The 17,718-nt window shown below is 43.2% G+C and overlaps 2 protein-coding genes and 1 long non-coding RNA gene across 10 annotated transcripts; 2 read left to right on the top strand and 1 right to left on the bottom strand.

Annotated features, from left to right (window-relative positions):
* Nucleotides 1-24: 24 nt before the first annotated feature.
* LOC135340167 (uncharacterized) lies at nt 25-7,463 on the bottom strand. Its single transcript, XM_064536491.1, has 39 exons — nt 7,319-7,463; nt 7,208-7,257; nt 7,106-7,154; nt 6,940-7,054; nt 6,834-6,885; nt 6,689-6,780; nt 6,465-6,627; nt 6,327-6,418; nt 6,161-6,214; nt 6,035-6,110; nt 5,813-5,980; nt 5,731-5,759; nt 5,584-5,680; nt 5,478-5,532; nt 5,368-5,424; nt 5,250-5,319; nt 5,144-5,206; nt 5,040-5,087; nt 4,841-4,986; nt 3,890-3,911; nt 3,664-3,812; nt 3,421-3,550; nt 3,118-3,363; nt 2,938-3,070; nt 2,815-2,886; nt 2,566-2,724; nt 2,404-2,513; nt 2,289-2,353; nt 1,686-1,784; nt 1,512-1,638; nt 1,392-1,447; nt 1,242-1,314; nt 1,068-1,184; nt 891-1,023; nt 688-839; nt 559-637; nt 392-501; nt 276-342; nt 25-226 (listed from the first exon to the last, which is right to left on the bottom strand). Exons 1-39 carry the CDS (start codon nt 7,348-7,350, stop codon nt 171-173), a joined length of 3,663 nt encoding a protein of 1,220 aa, XP_064392561.1. The 5' UTR covers nt 7,351-7,463; the 3' UTR covers nt 25-170.
* Nucleotides 3,989-4,824, top strand: LOC135339518 (protein yippee-like 3). The gene is made up of 4 exons (XM_064535648.1): nt 3,989-4,215; nt 4,272-4,315; nt 4,373-4,481; nt 4,558-4,824. Exons 1-4 carry the CDS (start codon nt 4,108-4,110, stop codon nt 4,645-4,647), a joined length of 351 nt encoding a protein of 116 aa, XP_064391718.1. The 5' UTR covers nt 3,989-4,107; the 3' UTR covers nt 4,648-4,824.
* A 274-nt stretch (nt 7,464-7,737) lies between the features above and the next one.
* LOC135340361 (uncharacterized) lies at nt 7,738-10,986 on the top strand. 8 transcript variants are annotated; one of them, XR_010396329.1, is made up of 6 exons: nt 7,738-7,877; nt 7,980-8,142; nt 8,338-8,427; nt 8,543-9,659; nt 9,758-9,801; nt 10,137-10,986. It is a non-coding gene; the product is annotated as an uncharacterized LOC135340361 (long non-coding RNA). The 8 variants fall into 8 exon arrangements; XR_010396327.1 differs by having other exon boundaries at nt 9,758-10,986; XR_010396326.1 differs by having other exon boundaries at nt 8,543-9,801.
* Nucleotides 10,987-17,718: the final 6,732 nt, after the last annotated feature.

Genomic DNA, 17,718 nt, shown 5'->3' with positions numbered 1-17,718 from the left:
CGTCACCACAGTCTAGGTTACAGGTCATGTAAAAAAAATTAATGCAATTTCCTACTAACTAGTACATAATTATTGCCTGTGTATTGTAATTGTGAGGTATAGACAAAATAAAAATTCGTGTCTTCATGTATAACATTCAATATGTTGATTTCTTTCTTGTTGGTTGGGGCTCACATCATGACCTTCCCAGGAGCTAGGAAGCTAATGGCTTCATGGTAGATAAGAGCTGTACACACACTGTAAGCACATGCACACAATCACGGCAATGGCCTTACATTTCAATTCCTCTTTCGGCTTGTCATCGAATTCTGTCTCAAAGGTGAAAGGTCGATCAGCTGTGGGCTGTATGAGAGTATATAGTGACAGTGTAGTTTACTAGTGTGTACTATACCTCATCATCAGGGTCATAATACTGCTCCAGATAAGGGTGGGTGAGTGCCTGCTCTACAGTGATTCTCTTGTGAGGGTTGAAGGCCAACATCTTGTCCAGCAAGTCAAGGGCTAAGGGGATAAGAGTAGAGAGAGTGGGGGGGGGGGGGGGGGACAATGATGGCTCACCTTTGTGGTCAGCAGTTGGGTATAATCTGATCCAGGGAATAGTTGGTTTGTAAGGGAGGGCTTGCAAGTAGCACCGAGCCTGCAATCAAGGTACAATGTAGCTAAACCTTTCAGCAATAAAGTACTTACCTTTTCATTCATAATGCAAGTGAGATCATCTTGTGTTGGGGAGCCTACAACACCCAGAATGTGGTTGAGTTGGTCCAGATAATGCTTCCCAGGGAATATGGGCTTATTATTGAGCATCTCTCCAAGAATACAACCCACTGACCACATATCAACTGAAGGTAAGAGATAGCTTTCGGTGTACACACACACACACAACCACTTACTGGCTTTGGTGTACCCTTTAGAGTTGAGCATAATCTCTGGAGCCCTGTACCAGCGTGTAGCTACATACTCAGTGAGGAAGCCGGTATGGTCATGAGTAGGGTCTGCTATCCTGGCCAGTCCAAAGTCACAGATCTGGGTAAGATTTAGTGAGAGTTAGCAACCAACACATTGTGTACCTTTAGATCACAAGTAGTGTTGAGTAGAAGGTTACTTGGCTTGAGGTCTCTGTGTAGCACATTGGCAGAATGGATGTACTTGAGACCTCTCAATATCTGATAGAGGAAGTAGCAGATCTGTGTACGTGTGTGTGGGGTAATAATAGCAAGGAGAGCAAGCAGGGGGGAACACACGTGATCGTTGCTTAATCGTTGTGTTTTCAAGAGCTTATACAAATCTGTCTCCATGAGAGTCTGGACAATGTACCTGCAACACACAGTCTAGTCAAGGACAACCACAACACACACACACACGTCTCTCAGGGTATGGTAAATGGAGGATACACATCTTTCATTATGTCTTCTGAAGACGGCTTCAAAATATCCAGAATGTCTATAATCTGTGGAGGTCAAAGATCAATTAACAGGGCCGCTAAGGTACAGAGTGCATGATCGATCACTCACATTTTCATGATGGAATCTTGTGAGTATCTTAATCTCTCGAAGTGTGCGTTGACAATATGTCTGATGCTCAAATGGACTAATCTTTTTGATGGCTACTTTGCAGTTGGTGTCTCTATCATAGGCAGAGCTGCAAAGAGGGGATAAGAGGAGGTGGTGTTAGTAGGCGTGGCTTACCATACCATCCCATAAGCGCCCTCCCCTATATAGCTGAGGCCAGAATAACGAGGGCCGACATCGAAGGCTTGGCTCCTGACTATCTCAGCAGGAGGGCGACTTAAGCTCGTGGCCATAGCTAGCTATTCAATTACCATGCATGCAATAAGAATGTTTACTACAAGGTAATTTTAATATTAGCTGCAAGGATCTTCTTTCTTTCTTTCCTCTACCACAGTTGTACCTTCTTTCCTTATTTCTTGCCTCCACACAAAAGCGCGATTATCAGAGTAATAACGAAGAGTGGCAATAATTAGAAAATAATTGTTTTATGGTAATTATAACAATCATGTAAAATCTAATTTGGCACACAGATAAAAACATATTTAATAGATGAACAAAATAATTTGGGTCTATTCTAGACTGAATCTGTTGTGCAGTAGAGTAGTTGGTAGGTCACACTGTAGTTGAGCGAGGTCCAGACGGGTTCTATAGGAGTTAAAAGAGATGGTGATTGCAGTGTTAACCAATTAACTTACAAATTTGACGGCTTCTTCATAAATCATGTCTGCAGTAAAGGGAGACATTACAACACACACACATATAGGGAGAGCATTCTTACACTTTAGCTTTTCTTTAGGTAGATCATCCAACTCTGTCTCAAAGGTGAACGGTTCATCAGCTGTGGGCTGTATGAGAGTATATAGCGATAGTGTAGTTTACTAGTGTGTACTATAACCTCATCATCAGGGTCATAATACTGCTCCAGATAAGGGTGGGTGAGTGCCTGCTCTACAGTGATTCTCTTGTGAGGGTTGAAGGCCAACATCTTGTCCAGCAAGTCAAGGGCTAAGGGGATAAGAGTAGAGAGAGTGGGGGGGACAATGATGTCACTACCTACCAGTGGAGTCTGCCTTGGTATAGAGCTTGCTCCACGGGATAGTGGGTCGGTATGGAAGGCTCTGAAGGTAGCGTTTGGCTTGCTCACTTGTTACTGAGTCCAAATCTTCAGCCGACGGACTACCCACAATGTTCAAGATGATGTGAACCTGATCAAGATCTAAGAGCAGGTTAAGACAAAACCAGTCAACACAACTATGCACACACACACACACACACACACACACACACACACACACACACAACATACAATGCTTCCCAGGAAAGATTGGTTTGTTGGAGAGCAGCTCTGCTAGAATACAGCCCACTGACCACACATCAACTGCACAGTATTATTAGTAAGCAGTCAGACACTGGACACAAACACACTTACTAGCTTTGAAGTATGATTTTGGGTTGAGCATAATCTCTGGAGCCCTGTACCAGCGTGTAGCTACATACTCAGTGAGAGCTCCCTTGTGGTCATGAGTAGGGTCTGCTATCCTGGCCAGTCCAAAGTCACAGATCTACAGGATATTAGTTACACAGAGTACAGGTCAGGGAAAGGACATACCTTTAGATCACAAGTAGTGTTGAGTAGGATATTGCTTGGCTTGAGGTCTCTGTGTAGCACGTTGGCAGAATGGATGTACTTGAGAGCACGCAGTATCTGGTACACAAAGTATCGCACGTGATCATTTCCCACACGCTGTGTCTTGAGTAGCTTGTGTAGATCAGTCTCCATGAGAGTCTGCACAATATACACATCCTTCATATCATCATAAGAGTCAGGGCGCAGAATGTCAAGGATGTCTATGATCTGGAGGGGTGAACAGGAATGCAACAACACCACCTACTAGGGTTAGGGGACACTCACATTCTCATGACGGAATCGTGCAAGTATCTTGATCTCTCGTAGTGTGCGTTGGCAATATGTCTGATGCTCAAACGGTCGTATCTTCTTGATAGCAATCTTCTTGTTTGAATTAGCACTATCACAAGCAGAGCTGCATGGAGGACGATACCAACATTAACATTCAGTGTGGTGATTAAAATTGCATCTCTTACCCCACATAGTGAGGGAGAGTATCGTGTGGGAGGGAACTAGCTACAGACTTACCACACCATCCCATAGGCCCCCTCGCCAATGTAGTTGAGGTTCACATAGCGCGGGCCCACATCGAAAGGTTGTCCCCTCACCATCTCAGGAGATGGCCTTGTAACTACTGACATACTGTACACTGACTCTATAGCTCTATGGATAGCTAGCTAGCGAGATCGAGAGGCGTCTTCTCCTAGATATATCCTGTTAATATTCTGTGAGATCGAGACAGTACAGGAAGTACTGATCTCACACCTATTTCCCCACTATTGAAGGGGGCGTGGCTGTAATTGGGTTTTATCAGTGACCGGAAGTGGTTTTTTATAATGGATGGAATGCATGATGACGTCACTACTTAGCACGTAAACAAAGAGCTAGAGACGGCTGATCAAGTAAACAAGAAAGCTCTTGTCTCTGACGCGACGTACACGACTGGCCGGCTGTCCGATACACACGCGCGCTATGGGAAAGAGAAAGTTTCAAGACTTTATATCTGACGAGTGCCACCGTCGCTATAGTTGTGTTCACTGCCGGGCCCACCTCGCCAGCCATGACGAGCTTATATCTAAGGTAGGCTAGGCCGTGTTGTCTGTACTGTGTCTGCTAATATTAGCCTCTGTTTGCAGTCCTTTCAAGGCAGCCAGGGAAAGGCTTATCTCTTCAATAAAGTGTAAGCTATAATTATGTTCAATGCAGCAGCTAATGTACTTCCTCCCCTTGACACTAGTGTGAACATTGCCTGTGGTAGACCAGAGGAAAGGTTTCTCTTGACTGGACTTCATGCTGTGGCAGACATCTACTGCAGCTCTTGCAAGACAACTCTGGGGTGGAAATATGTGAGCCAAATGGGCAATTAGCCAAACACTGTGTTTATTCCTTGTTCTCACTCTATTACTTCTCGTGTGTGTGTAGGAGGTTGCGTTTGAAGCTAGTCAAAAGTACAAAGAAGGAAAGTTCATTATCGAACTGGCACACATGGTCAAGGAAAATGGATGGAACTAAAAACTGTTTGTATATAATACACTCCACTCATCACCATGCCCCTCACAGTAATGGTCTTCATTCACTATAATATAATTACTTGTTTTATCAGTTTCAATTTGTGTTCCATTCATCATCAATGCTTCCAATAATTGTGTTCACATAATAATTAACATAATAATTACAATGACATTTCAATTGATATTAAGACTACCAAGCACTGAAATCAGAGAGTTGTGTTTTTGCCAGCTTTGTATCCTGACGAGTGCTATCATCAGAGTGCGACCGTTTGACCCCTGCCTTAGGGATGTACTTGCCGACCCCCTCACGAAATACCTTGACTGGTTGCTCGGCAACTGTCTATAATAATTATAATTATATGTATGGTGATAGTGTATACAGGTAGCCCTCACCTTGCTGGTAGCAATGGCCTCGTCATGAGGGCGCTCTTCTGATGACAGCTATATAGAGGGGGCAGAGACTAGAGGTGTACATGTGTGTGGGGTGTGTACAGTACCTGAGCTTCAGCTTCTTGATAAGGATCAACAAACACATCACACCCACATAGCTTCACCTCCTCCTGTATATGTGGTGACTATAAAGCCACCATACTCTAGTCTCACCTTGGGTCTATCCTGAGAGTCAGTAGCCACTGCCTCCATAGCAGCCAACACTTCCAGTCCTCCCACCAGCCTGAGAGCAACTCTATAACACCCCACACACACACAAACAGATACCTACCTGCCAAACACTGAATGTTTCCCATCCAGATGACGGCATGATCGATATGTGATGAAGCTGTATGTGTGTACTCCAGTGTTATACAATCACAAGCACCACACAGCACTTACAACTGTGATGTGTTAGTATTAGGTCCACTATTAGCCATGCTCAACACACCACGACCTGCATGAGTACAGAGTCACACACACACACCAACTGCACACACTCACTAACCTTCATGCTTGAGATTGAGTCGTATCTCATCTTGAAATGGCTTCTTCCAAATGGACTTTCCACCAGTTCCAGTGCCAGTAGGATCACCCCCCTGTATCTGAGAGACACTCACACACACACACACACACACACACCCTACACACATACCATGAAGTTTTTGATGGAGCGATGAAACACTGCAACAAACAATAAGTACTAGCAGTATGAACCTTGAACCTTGAACCCTCACCTGTGTCAGTGTAGTAGCCATTGCGGCAATGTGTTATAAAGTTACAACAAGTCTTAGGGGCTAGGTCACAGTGGAGTTCAAAGTTCAGGTCCCCGAAGTTAGTGTGCATTCTGACATAGCCTTTCTTCTTGACCATAGTGTAGAGTAGTGTGTCCCTCTCAATTACAGCTAGGAGGGAGATCATGTTACTATGTAACTATATCACATAATGTGTTGACATACCAGCCTTGTGTTCAGTGACAGGTTGGATCACAGTTGAGGTGAAAGAATGAGCAACTGCTCCAGTCGAATAATGCGCCTGACAAAGAAGAGAGGAGGTAAGCAATAACGACACAATGACTCACTCACCACATTCCTGGTCGTTAGTTTGACCTCTGAAGGTTCACCTTTGGACTCTGACCTCTGCAGGGAGTATTCTATTGGAAAGGATTCTGAGAGCTATTGATTAGTTAGAAATTGAACAATTTGATTATGCTCTCAAAGATGCTAGGCTATAATCATTATGCCTTGTTACCTTCGGTTCCTTGTATTCCGTGGCAAGGGCCTCGAGAGTGGCTTTAGTCTCTGGGTTCATTCCTCGCAAGTATTGTGTAGGTTCAGTATCATCTGTGGTTGCATGTTGCTAGTGCAAGGTCAATAATAAGCAGCTTACCCTCATCAGCAGCAAGCTTGTTCTTGACATAGTGAAAGGTTGAAAGGTCGTATCTCTCTGGATGAGCGGGATCTTGGAGTGTAATAATGTCTGCTTTAGTAAACGGTTCGTCTGTGAGGAGCTCGCGAAGGTTCTTAGTACGTAGATTAAGTCTTTCAACTGCCTATGTGTGTGGGGGGCTTATACAGTGTGTGTGTGTGTGTGTGTGTGTGTGTGTGTGGTACCTCATAAGAGAAGACATTTCCAGTAGTACGAATGGCCACTATGTAAGTGTTGTCATTGAATATTCTGAATGTGACTGGACAGTGGTATTTTCCTGTAGGGAACACATGTGTTTTAATCGATAATAACGGTAGTGATAGAACACACCATCAGCATTCTTGTGATAGTGCAGTCTGACAAGGTCCTTGGCCAACAGTGGCTGTGTAGTGTGGGCGTGTGGAGTGGGCGTGATACACACGATATCATTACTTACCTCTCCGGTGACAGGGCTAGTCCCGTACTTCTTAAGGTAGGGTACGATGTGTACAAGGTCAAAGGTTACCCCCTCAAATGTACACAGGGGATGTTCAAATGGTTGCAGAGACAAACTGAGGTAGTGTTATATATTATAGATGCCTTATGTATACACATAAGCTTACCTGCAACAGTAGAATGGCAGTTTTCTGAAGGATGAGGCTTTGCCAGACTCTATAAGAGTGTTTGTACTGATATCATGGTATTATTATAACGTGAATATGTACCTGCTTTCTTGCCCCCATACAGTTGAGTCCACTCCGAGGCTGTAATATACCTATGGAGTTAAGTTGCATACTAGTACTAGCCAGACACTCCGGATCCACACTAGCACTCACATCTTGTCCTTTTGATGTTGTTTTTTCCCCATGTCTCAGTCGACGTCGATCTCTAGCTCTAGCCTAGATTCTATAAGATGCCCTTCGACTTCCCAAATTGTACCAGCCCCATGTACCAAGCGCGAAATTTTTGAGGCACTTATTCGCATTTCGTAGCACAATGTTCGCGCACAATCACTGCTTACCGGAAGCCACGCCTTTAATATTTGCAGATTTTGAGAATAATTCTTCACACTCTATGAATATATTATTATACAGAACTCACTCATAATAATGTCCATACAATATCCTTACAATCTTGGCCAGCCTACCATGGTCAAGTACTGCACATCTACATTGTATAGCTGGAGGTCTCAACACCCACTCAGTCTCTAAAGATGGGTGGGGCTGCTCCTGCAGTAAGGTATACTTAGTTGTCATGTCACGCATGTCATGGTAGAGCACATGTCATGATAGAGCACATGTCATTTGCAGCCACTAGACAAAGAGAGAGCAAGACGAGGTTTACCCTGCCGGCTGTCTCCTTGTACGTCAGTCACCGTACGTCAGTCACCTTTTGGTGAGCGCTATAGCTAGCAAGGTGGTATAGTTGGACATTATTTTGACAGCCTTGGTAGCTCTGTGTATAATTATATCCTTAGTTCTCATGTCTTACTCACAGATAACTACTCAACGCTGCACAGCACAGGATTCAGCATTCAATCACTCTCATAATTTTATTGTCATTTCATCTTTTATGGGGGACGCCCCACTCTTAATTTTTATCACTGAATGGCTGCTGACGTACGTATATATAAGAGCACTACAAGATACGACAGGAAAGGGTCAGTATAATAATTATGTAAGTGATGTAGTGTACTATCTTCTGGTATTCAGCCCCTTTAATGAGCACAGGATTATATAGATCTCCAAGCCATTAGTTACATCACTATAATTATGCAATTATCTGCTGTATTTCATATTGTAATTCATTGGGTACTGACTTTATATGGATGTATGGATGGTGCTATGATTCTTAGCCTTCCAGGCCGCAACATAGAATGCTGGCTTTCTGATCGAGGAGGAGATGATCTGTTATTGGCCGGGGATGGAGTGGATCTACCTCTGAGGCCAGTTACTGTATCATGTATGAATATTCTGTTGCTTGTACATTTTGTAGCATTATCAGTAATTGACTCTAGAGTAGCATCTTGAGCTCCCCTTTCTTCATCACTCAATCTGCAGGCAGTGTATGTGATTTTCTGACACTCTAAACAGAGGGAGTCGGCCACACAAGGTATAGTCTAATAATTATTGTACAGTACTAGATGATCTTCTCTGTTTTGGGTCAGATGCAATTGCCTTGAATCACTAGAACATTTCTTCTACTCTTGGCTTAAGAAATTGTATTTTATTATTGTACCAGCATTAGGTAGTTTACTCCACTTATGCATTGACCTCTACTACCGTGTAGTGGGAAATTTTGTTATTTGAGCCCTCGAAAAATGTTGTATAGTTGTTCACATTTCAATGCCAGGAAACCAATAGCTTTGCATGGTGCGTGGGAGTGTCTTCCATTTATATTACATGAAGTGTGAAGTGTGTTGTAAGTTTGTACAGAGAGGACTCCCATGGTGGCAATGATCTGATGATGGCTCCACTGCTCTGGTGGACCAATGCAGGAGAAGTTATTCTGTATAATTATCACACTAAATTAATGTATGCCACTGTTTGGATCGGTTTCTGTTCTGCTCAGCTTCTTCCTCCAACTTGCTTACGCAGGCTAAGCTTATTCTTAATTAGTTCATTCTTAGTTCATTCTATAGTCTAGTATTATTGTCGGTTTGGTTGTTTTATGTTTTTCACCTGGTCATACGGAATCACTTCATTAATTTTTATACAGTGCAGACCGCACCTCTATCCACACATTGTATCTGCACATCCTGTATATATGGGGCCACACCCCCACTCACTGTACTCATATGTGGTCACACCCCCATACATGGTAACCCTCTTGACCACACCCCCATCCCATGCATTGTGTCGTACATGCTGTGTTTTTGTGTACAGTACACACATCATCCGTGTCTTTATCCCCACACCTAGTCGGAGGGACAGCAAGTTCTACTAAGAGCCAGCATCACCAACTAACCAACACACTACAAGACCTACCTACTACCAGCTAGGACAGCACACCACCCGGGACAGACTCTACTATACCATGTAATACGCCTTTGTATTACGATCATGATACAATTTGCTGCCCTCCCTCGCCCATGGATTGAATGATTATGGACACTCGCAGGACAACTAAGAGACTGACACACAATAATAGACACCAAAGGGCCAGTTACTGTATCATGTACGAATATTCTGTTGCTTGTACATTTCGTAACATTATCAGTAATTGACTATAGAGTAGCATCTTGAGCTCCCCTTTCTTCATCATTCAATCTGCAGGCAGTGTATGTGATTTTCTGACAGGAGGGAGTCGGCCACACAAGGTATAGTCTAATAATTATGTCTAATAATTATGGTACGGTACTTAGATGATCTTCTCTGTTTTGGGTCAGATACAATTGCCTTGAATCACTAGCCAGTTTAAAACATTTCTTCTACTCTTGCCTTAAGAAATTGTATTGTACCAGCATTAGGTAGTTAACTCCACTTGCATTGACCTCTACTACCGTGTAGCGGGAAAGTTCATTATTTGATCCCTCGAGAAATATTGTATAGTAGTTCACATTTCAATGCCAGGAAACCATAGCTTTGCATGGTGCATGGGAGTGTCTTCCATTTATATTACATGAAGTGTGAAGTGTATTGTAAGTTTGTACAGAGAGGACTCCCATGGTGGCAATGAATGTATGGCAATGATCTGATGATATGGCTCTACTGCTCTGATGGACCAATGCAGGAGAAGTTATTCTGTATAATTATTACACTAAATTAATGTATGCCACTGTTTGGATCGGTTTCTGTTCTGCTCAGCTTCTTCCTCCAACTTGCTTACGCAGGCTAAGCTTATTCTTAATTAGTTCATTCTTAGTTCATTCTATAGTCTAGTATTATTGTCGGTTTGGTTGTTTTATGTTTTTCACCTGGTCATACGGAATCACTTCATTAATTTTTATACAGTGCAGACCACACCTCTATCCACACATTGTACCTGCACATCCTGTATATATGGGGCCACACCCCCACCTCTATCCACACATTGTACCTGCACATCCTGTATATATGGGGCCACACCCCCACTCACTGTACTGATATGTGGTCACACCCCCATACATGGTAACCCTCTTGACCACACCCCAACCCATGCATTGTGTCGTACATGCTGTGTTTTTGTGTGTACTAGTGCACACATCATCCGTGTCTTTATCCCCACACCTAGTCGGAGGGAGCAGCAAGTTCTACTAAGAGCCAGCATCACCAACTAACCAACACACTACAAGACCTACCTACTACCAGCTAGGACAGCACACCACCCGGGACAGACTCTACTATACCATGTAATACGCCTTTGTGTTACGATCATGATACAATTTGCTGCCCTCCCTCGCCCATGGATTGAATAATTATGGACACTCGCAGTACAACTAAGAGACTGACACACAATAATAGACACCTAACTGTATTTTTGCCATTATTATAATAAAAATAATGTATTAATTTTTTGCCATTAATTTTATCTAAAATTAATCATTAATTATAGCGGAATCATGCATGCCTGCATGATAGTAGTCTCATGAATGAGCACGATAGTAGTCTCATGAATGAGTCGCCCTTTGTCCCAAAGAATAGCCCCGCCCACTTACTATGAGTGCTGGGCTTTAAATATGCTTGTAGCTGTGTACGTGTATGGCTACTCTGTGACTATTCTATCCCTCTCTCTCTCTTCATGTGCAACCGAGGGAGTACCACCATACAATGGACCAACCAACCACTCCATCATTCTGCCACTTGAACAGGAGGAGACCTCCATTGAGTGCTACCTATTCCAGTGGGTAAGTTACTGTGTGTTAATTATAAAATAACTTTGAGCTTGTGTGCATGGCAGGTGGCCCATTATCTTTGTATCTAAGTTAGTACTGATTAGAGCTTTGTACAGTTGGGATCATGCCTCAGGGTGATGTAGAGCCTGTGCTAGGCCCTGCCTTAGGGACTAGCTGTGACCCTGTTGACCTGTTGTATGATCAGCAAGTCGAGCGTCTTGAGCGATCCTTACCTTTGGGAAAACTTGACAGTATAGCCTCTGTTCGATTTCTAAATTCCTTGCTTTTGGGATCCTGCCATCGCGTTGCGGTATCGGTAGCCCTGAAGGCATGGGATTTAGAAATCGGAACAGAGCAATACTGCCCAGTGGGGGCGCAATGACACTTACTGGTGATTGGACAGGAATGATGCAGAATAGCTACGTTGTCATGACCCGATCGTACCGAGCATGCCACATGTCCTGGCACAGGTTCTATGTTGTTCTGAGACATGATACCTTACTGTTTACTGTTTACCTTGTTCTGTACTCTCTAGGGGTGTACAGTAATTAGGGTGGTACAACCAAGGCGAGTGTATGCTGTGCTTATGCTTGTAGCTGTGTGGTGCATGGGTGACTATTTTATCCCTCTCTCTCTCTTCATGTGCAACGGAGGGAGTACCACCATACAATGGACCAACCAACCTCCTGCCACTTGAACAGGCTCCATTGAGTGCTACCTATTCCAGTGGGTAAGTTACTGTGTGTTAATTATAAAATAACTTTGAGCTTGTGTGCATGGCAGGTGGCCCATTATCTTTGTATCTAGGTTAGTACTGATTAGAGCTTTGTACAGTTGGGATCATGCCTCAGGGTGATGTAGAGCCTGTGCTAGGCCCTGCCTTAGGGACTAGCTGTGATCCTGTTGACCTTTTGTATGATCAGCAAGTCGAGCATCTTGAGCGATCCTTACATTTGGGAAAACTTGACAGTATAGCCTCTGTTCGATTTCTAGATTCCTTGCATTTGGGGTCCTGCCATCGCGTTGCGGCCCTGAAGGCATGGGATTTATAAATCGAAACAGAGCAATACTGCCCAGTGGGGGCGCAATGACACTTACTGGTGATTGGACAGGAATGATGCAGAATAGCTACGTTGTCATGACCCGATCGTACCGAGCATGCCACAGGTCCTGGCACAGGTTCTATGTTGTTCTGAGACATGATACCTAACTGTTCACTGTTTACCTTGTTCTGTACTCTCTAGGGGTGTACAGTAATTAGGGTGGTACGAGTGTATGCTGTTGTAGCTGTGTGGTGTATGGGTGACTATTCTATCCCTCTCCTTCATGTGCAACAGAGGGAGTACCACCATAGAATGGACCAACCAACCACTCCATCATCTTGAACAGGAGGAGACCTCCATTGAGTGCTACCTATTCCAGTGGGTAAGTTACTGTGTGTTAATTATAAAATAACTTTGAGCTTGTGTGCATGGCAGGTGACCCATTATCTTTGTATCTAGGTTAGTACTGATTAGAGCTTTGTACAGTTGGGATCATGCCTCAGGGTGATGTAGAGCCTGTGCTAGGCCCTGCCTTAGGGACTAGCTGTGACCCTGTTGACGATCAGCAAGTCGAGCGTCTTGAGCGATCCTTACCTTTGGGAAAACTTGACAGTATAGCCTCTGTTCAATTTCTAGATTCCTTGTTTTTGGGATCCTGCCATCGCGTTGCGGTATCGGTAGCCCTGAAGGCATGGGATTTATAAATCGGAACAGATGCCCAGTGGGGGCGCAATGACACTTACTGATGATTGGACAGGAATGATGCAGAATAGCTACATTGTCATGACCCGATTGTACCGAGCATGCCACATGTCCTGGCACAGGTTCTATGATTCTAGTTCTGAGACATGATACCTTACTGTTCACTGTTTACCTTGTTCTGTACTCTCTAGGGGTGTACAGTAATTAGGGTGGTACAACCAAAGCGAGTGTATGCTAATTCATTATGAACTTGTGCCGCAATTTCAATGATTTATACAGCAATTTAGTACATTAATCGTTATTAGTCATCTGAATGTGTTGACAGTTATGAACCTTTAAACTCTTGTAATATGGAATGTAATGTACTACCAAATAAGGTAATGCTGGAGAAACCTTGCCAAGACTCTGTAATATGGAATGTGATGTACTACCAAGTAAGGTAATGCTGGAGAAACCTTAGTGAGAACGCTTTTAGTTTAACTAGCAACCCAGCAGTCTAGCTCATTATTCAGCCTCTGCTCTACCTCAAGTTCTCTTCTACCTTCTCAATACTCTACTGACGAACCCAGCAGCCTCTATGTCCATCAGATCTCCTCTACCTAACCCAGTACTGCTCCAAGCTATAAGGTTTGTAGAGCTTTGTGTTAGCTACCTACCAATGTCTAGCTGGCTTTGTGTTAGCTTAATTGCCTGATCGAAGTAGCTTGTGTCAGGTCAGTGTTGGTATAGCTGCCTACCAGCTTCAATCCTACCAATGTCTAGCAGCTGAGCGCTGGCTTTAGCTTGTAGCTTGTGTGTATGTAAGCCACCTGCTATGGCTGTAAGCAGCTTTTATTTTGCGGCCTGAACTGGTAGTAATTAGCCTCGATTCTTCTCCTGGCGCGTGTATTAAGCTCAAAAAAAAGTTAAACACTTTTTTTTAGGTAAATAAAATTCTTAAGTTAAATCAGTATTTTTTTTTCTTACAGACAACAGCATCAGAATATCAAGAGACATCAAAGACGCCAAGTATCAAGAAAGGCCAAGTATCAAGAAGGAGACTCCAGGCCAAACGTTAGTCGTAAATAGTGTGATTATGTTTTTGCTCGTTCGAGACAATTAAAAAAGAAGGAGGTAAAACATATCATGCTGTACATACAATTAAGGTGTGCAATAATTCATTTGCTGTTTTGCCTGCTATCTAAAAAAATTAGGCAAAAAGGGAGAGCCCGTGTTTAAATAGTGTGCAATATTCATTTGCTGGTTTAGCCAGCTTCTGACAGGGAGCCATGCACGCCCTAATCTAAAAAAAATTAGGCAAATAGGAAGAGCAAATAGTGTGCAATATTTCATTTGCTGGTTTAGCCAGCTTCTGACGGGGAGCCTTGCACGCCCTAATCTAAAAAAAATTAGGCAAAAAGGGAGAGAAACTAGTGTGCAATAATTCATTTGCTGGTTTAGCCAGCTTCTGACGGGGAGCCTTGCACGCCCTAATCTAAAAAAAATTAGGCAAAAAGGGAGAGAAACTAGTGTGCAATAATTCATTTGCTGGTTTAGCCAGCTTCTGACGGGGAGCCTTGCACGCCCTAATCTAAAAAAAATTAGGCAAAAAGGGAGAGAAACTAGTGTGCAATAATTCATTTGCTGGTTTAGCCAGCTTCTGACGGGGAGCCTTGCACGCCCTAATCTAAAAAAAATTAGGCAAAAAGGGAGAGAAACTAGTGTGCAATAATTCATTTGCTGGTTTAGCCAGCTTCTGACGGGGAGCCTTGCACGCCCTAATCTAAAAAAAATTAGGCAAAAAGGGAGAGAAACTAGTGTGCAATAATTCATTTGCTGGTTTAGCCAGCTTCTGACGGGGAGCCTTGCACGCCCTAATCTAAAAAAAATTAGGCAAAAAGGGAGAGAAACTAGTGTGCAATAATTCATTTGCTGGTTTAGCCAGCTTCTGACGGGGAGCCTTGCACGCCCTAATCTAAAAAAAATTAGGCAAAAAGGGAGAGAAACTAGTGTGCAATAATTCATTTGCTGGTTTAGCCAGCTTCTGACGGAGAGCCTTGCACGCCCTAATCTAAAAAAAATTAGGCAAAAAGGGAGAGAAACTAGTGTGCAATATTTCATTTGCTGGTTTAGCCGGCTTCTGACGGGGAGCCCTAATCTAAGCAAATAGTGTGCAATATTTCATTTGCTGGTTTAACCAGCTTCTGCCCTGATTGAAAAAAAATTTGTGGTTTTGCTTAGTGCAATGTTTGTTTTAGTAAAAAAAAAAGATATTGCTTAATTAGTGCAGTAAAACATGAAAAGAAAAGAAAAAAGTGGTTTTGCTTATAAGCTTTAAGTAGTGCTTAATGATGAAACTTAAAACCCTTAGCTTTATTAGTGCAGTATTTGCTGGTTTAAGTGAAAAAAAAGTTGTTTTGCTTATAAGTCCTTTGCTGAAAAAAAAAGTGCAATCAGTAAAAAAAAAAGTTATTTTGCAATTAAGAAAACAAGTGCAGAAGGTAGTTTAGCTTATTAAAAGTTTTTATTTTAAGTGAAGTAAAAGTAGTAGCTCAGTGCAGTGGAGGAAGCCAAAGTAGATATGCAATGGAATTTAGAAACCATAAGTACTGAAATATTGACATCATCTGCTATAAAAGAGAGTGAGCAAAAAGGGAGGAGGGTGGGCATGGCTGAGGGTGGGAAAGTTGGCTAGAGTGTGCGGTAAAGTACGTTGGCTAGAGTTGTGGTTAAGTACTCTAACAACAGCTAGAGTTGTGGTTAAGTACTCTAACAACAGCTAGAGTTGTGGTTAAGTACTCTAACAACAGCTAGAGTTGTGGTTAAGTACTCTAACAACAGCTAGAGTTGTGGTTAAGTACTCTAACAACAGCTAGAGTTGTGGTTAAGTACTCTAACAACAGCTAGAGTTGTGGTTAAGTACTCTAACAACAGCTAGAGTTGTGGTTAAGTACTCTAACAACAGCTAGAGTTGTGGTTAAGTACTCTAACAACAGCTAGAGTTGTGGTTAAGTACTCTAACAACAGCTAGAGTTGTGGTTAAGTACTCTAACAACAGCTAGAGTTGTGGTTAAGTACTCTAACAACAGCTAGAGTTGTGGTTAAGTACTCTAACAACAGCTAGAGTTGTGGTTAAGTACTCTAACAACAGCTAGAGTTGTGGTTAAGTACTCTAACAACAGCTAGAGTTGTGGTTAAGTACTCTAACAACAGCTAGAGTTGTGGTTAAGTACTCTAACAACAGCTAGAGTTGTGGTTAAGTACTCTAACAACAGCTAGAGTTGTGGTTAAGTACTCTAACAACAGCTAGAGTTGTGGTTAAGTACTCTAACAACAGCTAGAGTTGTGGTTAAGTACTCTAACAACAGCTAGAGTTGTGGTTAAGTACTCTAACAACAGCTAGAGTTGTGGTTAAGTACTCTAACAACAGCTAGAGTTGTGGTTAAGTACTCTAACAACAGCTAGAGTTGTGGTTAAGTACTCTAACAACAGCTAGAGTTGTGGTTAAGTACTCTAACAACAGCTAGAGTTGTGGTTAAGTACTCTAACAACAGCTAGAGTTGTGGTTAAGTACTCTAACAACAGCTAGAGTTGTGGTTAAGTACTCTAACAACAGCTAGAGTTGTGGTTAAGTACTCTAACAACAGCTAGAGTTGTGGTTAAGTACTCTAACAACAGCTAGAGTTGTGGTTAAGTACTCTAACAACAGCTAGAGTTGTGGTTAAGTACTCTAACAACAGCTAGAGTTGTGGTTAGGGTTAGGGTTAGGGTTAGGGTTAGGGTTAGGGTTAGGGTTAGGGTTAGGGTCAGGGTCAGGGTTAGGGTTAGGGTTAGGGTTAGGGTTAGGGTTAGGGTTAGGGTTAGGGTTAGGGTTAGGGTTAGGGTTAGGGTTAGGGTTAGGGTTAGGGTTAGGGTTAGGGTTAGGGTTAGGGTTAGGGTTAGGGTTAGGGTTAGGGTTAGGGTTAGGGTTAGGGTTAGGGTTAGGGTTAGGGTTAGGGTTAGGGTTAGGGTTAGGGTTAGGGTTAGGGTTAGGGTTAGGGTTAGGGTTAGGGTTAGGGTTAGGGTTAGGGTTAGGGTTAGGGTTAGGGTTAGGGTTAGGGTTAGGGTTAGGGTTAGGGTTAGGGTTAGGGTTAGGGTTAGGGTTAGGGTTAGGGTTAGGGTTAGGGTTAGGGTTAGGGTTAGGGTTAGGGTTAGGGTTAGGGTTAGGGTTAGGGTTAGGGTTAGGGTTAGGGTTAGGGTTAGGGTTAGGGTTAGGGTTAGGGTTAGGGTTAGGGTTAGGGTTAGGGTTAGGGTTAGGGTTAGGGTTAGGGTTAGGGTTAGGGTTAGGGTTAGGGTTAGGGTTAGGGTTAGGGTTAGGGTTAGGGTTAGGGTTAGGGTTAGGGTTAGGGTTAGGGTTAGGGTTAGGGTTAGGGTTAGGGTTAGGGTTAGGGTTAGGGTTAGGGTTAGGGTTAGGGTTAGGGTTAGGGTTAGGGTTAGGGTTAGGGTTAGGGTTAGGGTTAGGGTTAGGGTTAGGGTTAGGGTTAGGGTTAGGGTTAGGGGTTAGGGTTAGGGTTAGGGTTAGGGTTAGGGTTAGGGTTAGGGTTAGGGTTAGGGTTAGGGTTAGGGTTAGGGTTAGGGTTAGGGTTAGGGTTAGGGTTAGGGTTAGGGTTAGGGTTAGGGTTAGGGTTAGGGTTAGGGTTAGGGTTAGGGTTAGGGTTAG

This window comes from Halichondria panicea, chromosome 8 (genome assembly GCF_963675165.1).
Source record: "Halichondria panicea chromosome 8, odHalPani1.1, whole genome shotgun sequence".
Taxonomy (NCBI): Eukaryota; Metazoa; Porifera; class Demospongiae; order Suberitida; family Halichondriidae; genus Halichondria; species Halichondria panicea.
This window is presented reverse-complemented; position numbering and strand designations above follow the sequence as displayed.

What these genes read in the sequence shown, in the direction of transcription:
- LOC135339518 (XM_064535648.1), top strand. Translation starts at nt 4,108, where the DNA reads ATGGGAAAGAGAAAGTTTCAAGACTTTATATCTGACGAGTGCCACCGT. An exon ending in GCTTATCTCTTCAATAAAGT is followed by an intron (nt 4,316 to 4,372) that starts GTAAGCTATAAT and finishes CCTTGACACTAG; the next exon opens with TGTGAACATTGCCTGTGGTA. An exon ending in CAACTCTGGGGTGGAAATAT is followed by an intron (nt 4,482 to 4,557) that starts GTGAGCCAAATG and finishes GTGTGTGTGTAG; the next exon opens with GAGGTTGCGTTTGAAGCTAG.
- LOC135340167 (XM_064536491.1), bottom strand. Translation starts at nt 7,350, where the DNA reads ATGGGGAAAAAACAACATCAAAAGGACAAGAT. An exon ending in CTAGCCCTGTCACCGGAGAG is followed by an intron (nt 6,886 to 6,939) that starts GTAAGTAATGAT and finishes CACACTACACAG; the next exon opens with CCACTGTTGGCCAAGGACCT. An exon ending in CACGATTCCGTCATGAGAAT is followed by an intron (nt 3,364 to 3,420) that starts GTGAGTGTCCCC and finishes TCACCCCTCCAG; the next exon opens with ATCATAGACATCCTTGACAT.